Below are 8,950 nucleotides of genomic sequence, written 5' to 3' on the forward strand. Positions count from 1 at the left end.
CCTCTTACAGAGCTATCAATCCTCTGATTTTTCTTTCTTTGTTTTTGAACAAGCAACTAAGTTGACATGAAACCACATTTGCACAAACAAATACTTTCAAGATTTAGAGTGTGTTTAACAATATATTTTTTGAAGTATTTTTAGTAGAAATGTTTTCTTTAAAAAAATTTTCGGAATAATCACATATAAAATGTTTCTTTAAAAAATAGTATAAGTAATAATCACGTATAAAATCTATAATAGGATCCCTAAAGATCATGAGAAATTTTTTAATTTCTTTTTCTTATATTTTTATGCTAGTTATTATAATTTCATATATTTATGATATTTTCGGCATAAAAACTAAATCTTGATAAATCTTAATTAGATATAAATTTTCACAAATTTTCAAAATAGGATATCTATTTAAATTGGAAAGTGTAAAGGCTAAGGATTTTTTTTTAAGAAAGATTTTATGAAAAAAAAAAAAATAAGTGTTATTACTTCCTTTTCAAGATTAATTCTTTTCTTTTTTTAAGTAACAAATTGATTGGACCTGACTATGTGGATTAAAAAAGAAATCTAGACACAGTTCTCACATCAAAGGAGCTAAAATTGGTAATTTAAGAATTTGCTCTAAATTCCCCTAATGAATAGTCTATGCAAGAAGAGAGGGACACATATTATAGTTGGCATATGGCAGATCAAAAGGCCTAGTATATCATACTTGGATCTTTAAATAACACATTATAATAGTAGTACGTGTCTAATACCATGACTTATGATATTCTTTTTAGTTTTTAAGAGATGTTTGGTGACAAAGGCAAGTTAACTAGACAAGCGGCCCTAAAAACTATTATTAACACCATGATGTCAAAAGGAAAGCTCTTATTAGAGATCATATTGTACTTATGGTCAGACTTTTTTAATGAGATATAAATCATTAGAGTTAAGATCGACAAGGAAATCAAGGTCGATACGGTCTTAGAGACCTTGTTGGATTCTTTCAAGCACTTCTAGCTTCACTATTCTATGAGTAAGTTTTTAATAAAATTGCCAAAGCTTATGAGGGAACTTCAAACAACTGAGGGGATTCTCAAAGACCAAAGAGATATTCATATAGTTGTCAAGGGTTCTTCAAATGCTTCTGACAAGAAGAAAAAGAACAATTTTGGAAACACAAAGTAAAAGAGCTAGTCGGTTCAAGAGTGGAAGTAAGAAGAACAAAGGAAAAGACAAGTGCTTCTTTTGTGGAAAGAACAACCACTAGAAAAAGAAGTGCCCTAAATTCCTAAAGAAAAAAAGGGTACGAATCATTTACTTTTAGTTTAATCATGTTTAATGGGGGATTTTACCAACTCTTGGTGAATAGATTCTAAGGTCACTGACTATATTTGTAATTCTTTACATGGGTTCTAGCTAAGAAGGCTAAATGATAAGGAATTGTATCTGACTTTAGCTTCTGATGTAAGGATAGTTGTGTAAGTAGCCAGAGACATTACCCTTATCTTAGAGAATAAATGTCTTCTAGAACTCAAAGATTGTCTTTATGTTCCTAAGTCTAGAAAGAAATTGATTTTGATTTTTAGTTTATGTAAATGAATTGTTCAAGGTTTTTCAATAACTAAGATATTATTAGAAGGAATGATTCATTTATATGCTTAGGATTATTAGGTGATAATCTTTGTTGTACAACTTTAATATCAATATTGTTAAGTAAGGAGAATAATCATATATTATTAAACAGAAAGGAACCTAACATTAATCAAACATATCTTTTACATTTACGCTTAGGTCATATTAATGTAAGTACAATCTAAAGACTAGTTAAGCCTAGAATATTGCACTCTTTGATTATAGCAGATCTTCTAATCTACGAATCTTGCATAAAAGGTAAAATGACTAAGGGGCCCTTTACTACTAAAGGATATAGAGTCAAAGAATGTTTTGAATTAGTACATGTTGATGTATGTGGATTTTTATTTTAATGCACATGCATGAGGAAGGTATGAGTATCTCATCATCTTTATAGATGATTACTCTAGGTTTAGATATTTACCAAATGCATAGGAAATCTAATGCCTTGGATAAATTCATTGAATTTAAGGTAGAATAGGAAAACCAATTAGGTAAACATATCAAGACACATTAATATGATCAAAGTAGTGAGTATATGTCTACCCAAATTGATTATTTTCTTAAGGAGTATGAGATTATATCCTAGTTGTGTGCAACTAAAACTCCACAACAAAATGGAGTAGTAGAAAAAAGAAATCTAACTTTGATAGGCATGGTAAGATCTATGATAAGTTCCTCATCACTTCCTACGTCCTTTTGGGGATATGCCTTGGAAACTACGATTTATTTAATCTAGTGCCTTGGAGATTGTAGACAAGTCATAAACCCAATTTGTAACACATTCACATTTGGGAGTGCCCAACATATTTGTTGAAATCAAAGGTAGGCAAGTTGGAAGCAAGGTTAAGGACATTTTGGTTTGTAGGTTATCCAAAGGGAACCAAAGCTCATTATTTTTATAGTCAAGTCGACCAAAAGGTATTTGTTAGCATATATCAAATTTCTAAAAGAAAACTATATGATGAGTAATAAAGTAAAACATGATATAAATTGGAGAAGAGTAAAAGATATTCCCACAATAACATAGAAAATGATGGATCAAGAGGTTTCTACACTTATAATTCTAACAATTCTAGTACACGAGAGCTTTGTTGTAGTGAGAGGATTGTCATACAACTGAATAGGTTCATGTATTTGAAAGAGTTTTTCGAGGTTATTCCAAAGAAACATGAGACTAATCCCATAGATTACGATGAAATAAGGAAAATTTCACTATATCAAGTCAGCTATATTGACAAGTTTTTAGTCAAGTATATGATGCAGGACTCTAAAAAGGGTTCTCCACCCTTTAAGTATGGAAAACCTCTTTCTTAGGATTGGTGTCCTAAGACATCTAAGGAGAAAAATAGCATGAAGGCAACACCCTATACCTTTGTAGTTGGTAACCTTATGTAGGCATTGTTGTGCACTAAGCCAAATAGTTGTTTTATTGTAGGGATAATGAGTAGATATCAACTTCATCCAAGACCAAAGCAATGGATGGTGGTTAAGTATATACTTTAATATCCTTGAAGAATAAGAGGTTATATGTTGATGTATCATAATGATGAGTTGGTACCTCTCAAGTACACAGATTTAGACCTTCCTTTTAATAGACTCTCACAAGTCTACCTTTGAGTTTGTGCTCGCTCTAGGTCATGGGATTTTTAATTGGAGAAGTATGAAACAATTCTGCATTGCTAACTTTACTACAAAAGTCGAGTATGTTATTGCTTTAAAAGCAACAAAAGAAGTTGTTTGAGTTAGTGCGTTCTTCATGGGACTTGGGGTAGTTTCCTTAGTTATACCGCCCTTGATATTGTTTTATAATAAGAATGAGGTGGTAGCATATATAATCTAAAGAACTAAGAAACCACTTGGAGGGTAAATACATAACAAGGAAGTTTAACTTGATATGTGAGATATTCTTGAGAGAAGACGACTTTGTGGAGAAGATAGCTTTTATGGAGAACCTAATGGATTTCTCCACCAAACCTTTATCCAATCTAGTCTTTGATGATCATAGGGATAATATAGGTGTTAGATGTATACTGAACATGCTTTAAGGCTAATGGAAATTTGTTAAAATAGAACCCTTAAAAGTATAACATGATGTAATTAAATATAATTTTACTAATAAATTTATTTATTATGATTTTGATTTCCTCTTTTTATCCTATTTTGTTACTTTGCTGTACAAATGGGCAGTTTTATATGCTTATAGTCACACTTTTAACAAGAGTATTTCTTAAATCTATAAAAATGAACAAAAAAGTGATTTAGTATTTTTTTAAACACCTTAGGACCTTCATTACACAACCTTTATAGTTAAAGAGAACGAGTCCTATTACAATATCCAAGGCAATTCAACTTAGTCTACTTTTTTAGTTATGAGAGTTGTGCTCCTCTTTCCATATCCATACATCCTAGAGGAACATTCTTTAAAAACTATGTCTTATTGCGAGTGTCAGGGAGTGCAATATCACCTCAGCACGGTTGTCAAATTGCGGGAGTAAAGTGCTGCTTCTCTTATGGATATATAAAAACTATTTTAAGGAAAATGTCTTCACACGCCTCAAACCAATCTTTTGGATTTTCAAAGTTCCCCATGTTGTTCTTGTTTACTTTTATTCTGATTTTGATTTTACAACACTTATTAGCTTCAGTCTCCTTGTTCTCCCAGCAACATGTTGCCACTAAGGGAAAATCAACCAGGGACTGATTGATGTGTCCCGTTAGTCACTCCTATCTCTGAAATTAATCTAGACTCCTTACCAAATCAAATTTAGATATTTTCCCATTTCAACATAGACCCAATGAACAAATAATGACATGGTTTTAATTTTCCGGGTGCAAATTTAGTGAATCTGATTAGATTGATTTGTGTATAAGATACAAATTATGATTGAATCTCGACTTAAAATCCTTTCACCAACTCATGAGTTCTGAGTTTCAAAATGTACTCATACGGAGTTTGTGTCACTTTCATTTCCAGGCTAGAATCGACATGATGGATGTGGTATAGATGAACCAACCGTTCAAGAATCAATTCCATCATTTAATGCCCAACCACACCAATCACATGTAGTAACCAAAAATATAACCCCAAATATCATCGAACCATGCCTTGATTGTACCACAAAATATCTTACATTACATCCTTATCCACTGTGAGCTCAATGTTTACAATCACTCCAAAGCCATTGGATGGTCGTAAATCCTGGTATTCTATATCCATCCAATGGTTTGAAACTTGCCATATACATAACTACCAAATCTAACGGTACGCATGAGCCTGATGGCCCTGATGGACCCCAAGTCAATCACATAGACGATAGTCCTCCATGATTAAACCGTCCAGTTTTAACTTTTTGTGAAGCAACTTTGGCTAATGTGGCAGCCTGCTCCTTCCTTCTTTGTCTCTTCCAGGCGTATACGTCTTGCCGTTGTTTGTTTATTAGAACTCCCTTTGCTTTCTCAGCCTAAACTGAGAAGACCCATATTGATTTTCAGGCTCTCATTTCAGAGAAAAACCATCAAAGACGTGAATTCACTTTCAGTTCTGTCTTGTTTACATTTCTTTTCAAACTTCAAATAACCTCTCCCTTTCATGTTTTGAAAAATGGGTCTTGGAGCAAACTTGTTTTTCATCCTACTTTCGTTTTTCTTCAGCGTGGCAGCTGCTTGCACCGACGGGAAATGCAGGGTTTGTTTCTTTCTCTGATTTCAGAAGGATGTTGGTGCCATATTATTTGATTTTTGTTGGAATTTTAAATGCTTTGATTCTGACCAGTCTGTAAATTTAGCTGCTGGATGAATGCTCGACCGATGAAGATTGTGGAGCTGGACTCTATTGCTTCTCTTGTCCTCAAGGATTTTCTGGGTCTAGATGCGTTAGATCAAGCATTACAGACCAATTCAAGGTTTTGGTGAGTATCTCTTGAACTTTTCCACACTCCTTTCTTCCACCTCAAATCCCAAACTCATTAATTTCAAGCTTTTTCCTGAGTTTGATATTTTCTGGGTCTAGACTCTCCTTGCAGCTTGGAGATTTTGAAGAACAATACTATGAAAAGAAAATTAGAAGGTAGAAAATAATTAAATTTAATCAATAATATTTCTCCTATGAAGAAAGAAAGAAAAATATGTTATTTGTAAATAATTTTCAAATATCAAACGAAGCAAAAAATTCATATAGTTATATAATTCTTTGTTTTTGTTTTCCTTTCTTTTTTTTTTTTTCTTTTTTTTTTTTTCTTTTTTTTTTTTTTCTTTTTTTTTTTTGCATTTCTATATGTATTTTTCATTTGTATATCTTGTGAAGGACTAATGAATAATTTAAATTGTTTTCTACCTTTTTAAGTTTTCCATATTTTTGGTCAAAGGTAAATCATGGAAGGAACTTGACAAAAATAATTCATGAAAGAAATTTCCTTTCATGAAACATGTTTGTAAAAGTTAAGTTCAAAAGGCAATAATGATCATTCTGGTTTGAAACCTAAGCAAGTAATCACACTGGCAAAGTCTCTTCAACAGACAGATTACTTTCAGGATGGGAATGAGAAAAGGGCGATGTCTGTAGTCATCAATTGACACACATGATCCACCAATTCCTAAGCCATTGGTTACGCTAGTTTTTGCCTTTTTGCTGGGCATTCTAATTGGATGGCTTGGATCAGGATCAATGGAATACCCAGTATGCTACCAAGGCCCATTGTCTTAATCTGATTTGCAGAAAAAATAATAGCTTCTTCATTATAACTTTTTTTTTTCTGTGTTGGGATAGAACAATTCTCTTCCATTCAACAAATATGCATTTTTAACAACCCACAATTCTTACGCCATTGATGGAGAGCAATCTCATACTGGAGTTCCTCGGCTTACCTTCACCAACCAAGAAGATAGCGTCACTCAACAGCTAAATGTAAGATCATCGTATATGGTCCTTTCTTTTCTGTTACATTAACAGAGAGCTTATCTCCCAGTTTGCTTTAATTACTGATACTCAATTTGTAGAACGGAGCTCGAGGCTTAATGCTGGATACCTATGATTTTGAGGGAGATGTATGGTTGTGCCATTCTTTTGGAGGAGAATGCCACGACTACACCGCATTTGTGAGTATTTTGATTACAAAACTATGCAAAATTTTGTTATGATTTTAGAAATGAACACTGGTGTACACTTCTTCTAGGGGCCAGCTATAGACACTCTGAGGGAGGTTGAAGCATTTTTATTAGCAAATCCTGTGGAGATCGTAACATTGATATTAGAGGACTATGTTAAAGCCCCAAATGGATTAACCAAGGTCTTCACCGATGCGGGGTTGATGAAATACTGGTTTCCAGTGACAAGTATGCCTCAGAATGGTGAGGATTGGCCGCTTGTCAGCGACATGGTTGCTAAGAATCAAAGGTTAATCGTATTCACTTCAATTAAATCCAAGCAAGAGAGTGAGGGGATTGCTTACCAGTGGAATTACATGGTTGAAAATCAGTGTAAGAAGCCACCCATTTCTCCCTTTGAGATCATAACCCAGTGTTGATTTTCTGATTGATCCCTTGGATAAATATTGTAGATGGGGATGGTGGAATGCACCGAGGGAACTGCCCTGCGAGGGGAGAATCGTCCCCTCTGAACGACGGGGCTAAATCTTTGGTCTTGGTAAACTACTTCAAAACCATTCCCCTTAAGCAGCCCACATGCCAACAAAACTCAGGAGACCTCATTAACATGCTCCAGACATGTTATGGAGCTGCTGGCAACCGATGGGCCAACTTCGTCGCCGTTGATTATTACAAGGTATAATTTTTTTTTGTTAATTACTTTAATATTTTAGAAAAATATATGCAAATACAAAAATCCCAGAGTTCCAGAACAAGCTCATGTTTCTTCTGAGAGAATAGAGATGAGAGAGGGGGCCTAATTTCATCATAATTGAGGACTGAAAGTGATGGATTTTATGATGCAGAGGAGTGAAGGAGGAGGATCATTCCAAGCCATCGACACTATGAATGCAAAACTGCTGTGTGGGTGTGATGATATCCATGCCTGTGTGGTAAGCTCCAGTATTGCATCCCAATGATTGATTCATTCATCTTTGTATATCAGGTCATGTGGTCAATTCCATTTCTTTATGATGGCAAAGCCAAATTCAAATCAATGATCCCTGTGAAGGATTTACAGCCCTTAACTCTCCAACTTGCAGCCCAACTGACCCTCACAACCAATTTTCAGAATGAAAACAAACATTTAATTTCTAACAAAACATTTCCATTTGGTGTAGGCCTTGTCTACCTCTGGAGCCTGCACCCCCTCATAAGCCATAACAAGCAGCACTCATAATGGGCAATCCAGGCTGCAAATTGCATGGAAGTTGAATTTAATTGAGGGGAAATTCCATGTTTATCAATAAAAGTAATGTAAAACAAGATGCTGATCACAAAACAATTGTACAAACAGGATAATGGGAATCCATCTGTCAATTTGTGGCATTCAGGGGAAGCAGGTTCATTATTCATTTACTGTAATGTTGTGCATGAAATTGTGGTGGGGCTTTTGAGAAGCTTGAACCCCTACCAACAACTAGCATATACCTTAGCATCAATTTCACTACATTTTTTACCGACCTATGTTTAACAAATTAAAAACTATATGGGTAACACTTATTCAATTAAAATTCTAAAATCACTGCAAATCAATATTTGTAAGTACACTGATATCAACTTGGCTTATTCCGAATTCCCCTTTCACATATATAGTTGATAAGTTTTTCATGTGTAGTATTCTTATTGGCTTGATCCATAACAATGCTAATTGAAAATATTCCTTTGGATGTGAGTAGTGTTGTGTTAGTACTAACATGGCTATTTCGAGTCACTTTTAATAGGAATAACTCATATGGATATTCTACATGGATGATCATGCTTTAAGCAAATCATCATCTTGTCGTCCCTATTTCAAATATGTCATATGTGCCAATTTATATATCTATATATTCAATCAACCTTACAACTGCAACTCTACCATACAACCAATAAGATAAATAAAATAATTAATATCCATATAAATATAATTTAAATTTTCTATAAATAAATAACCAAGTTAGAGTTATTAGAGCCCTAATCCAAGTGCAACCCAAATTTTATCCAAATTGACATTTTTACCCCAAATTCCAACACTATAAAATTGGATTAACTTGAATTGGATGGTTAGGAATGATTATTAAACTTGCTTGGAAGAACTTTTTAAATGGTAAAAATAGTATTTAAAGACTCATATGAGAGTATTTAAATGGGACTTTTAACCATCAATCTTACACATTTTAAAATAGCTCATTCATATTTTAAAGAAGTA

General features: G+C 33.6%; 1 protein-coding gene across 2 annotated transcripts; it reads left to right on the top strand.

Moving 5' to 3' along the window:
• Nucleotides 1–4,958: 4,958 nt before the first annotated feature.
• LOC117929797 (PI-PLC X domain-containing protein At5g67130-like) lies at nucleotides 4,959–8,224 on the top strand. 2 transcript variants are annotated; one of them, XM_034850208.1, is made up of 8 exons: nucleotides 4,959–5,302; nucleotides 5,403–5,525; nucleotides 6,383–6,520; nucleotides 6,613–6,711; nucleotides 6,789–7,092; nucleotides 7,173–7,396; nucleotides 7,566–7,652; nucleotides 7,881–8,224. In XM_034850208.1, the coding sequence occupies exons 1-8, from the start codon at nucleotides 5,219–5,221 to the stop codon at nucleotides 7,914–7,916; spliced, it is 1,095 nt and encodes a 364-aa protein (XP_034706099.1). In that variant the 5' UTR covers nucleotides 4,959–5,218; the 3' UTR covers nucleotides 7,917–8,224. The 2 variants fall into 2 exon arrangements, with proteins under 2 accessions (XP_034706099.1, XP_034706100.1); XM_034850209.1 differs by lacking the exons at nucleotides 4,959–5,302; nucleotides 5,403–5,525 and adding an exon at nucleotides 5,956–6,292.
• Nucleotides 8,225–8,950: the final 726 nt, after the last annotated feature.

Source organism: Vitis riparia, chromosome 14 (assembly GCF_004353265.1).
Source record: "Vitis riparia cultivar Riparia Gloire de Montpellier isolate 1030 chromosome 14, EGFV_Vit.rip_1.0, whole genome shotgun sequence".
Lineage (NCBI taxonomy): Eukaryota > Viridiplantae > Streptophyta > Magnoliopsida > Vitales > Vitaceae > Vitis > Vitis riparia.

Excerpts from the sequence above, each read along its gene's own strand:
- LOC117929797 (XM_034850208.1), top strand. The coding sequence starts at position 5,219 with ATGGGTCTTGGAGCAAACTTGTTTTTCATCCTACTTTCGTTTTTCTTC. Across the intron at positions 6,712-6,788 it reads GCCACGACTACACCGCATTT|GGGCCAGCTATAGACACTCT; the intron begins GTGAGTATTTTG and ends CACTTCTTCTAG. Across the intron at positions 7,093-7,172 it reads TTACATGGTTGAAAATCAGT|ATGGGGATGGTGGAATGCAC; the intron begins GTAAGAAGCCAC and ends TAAATATTGTAG.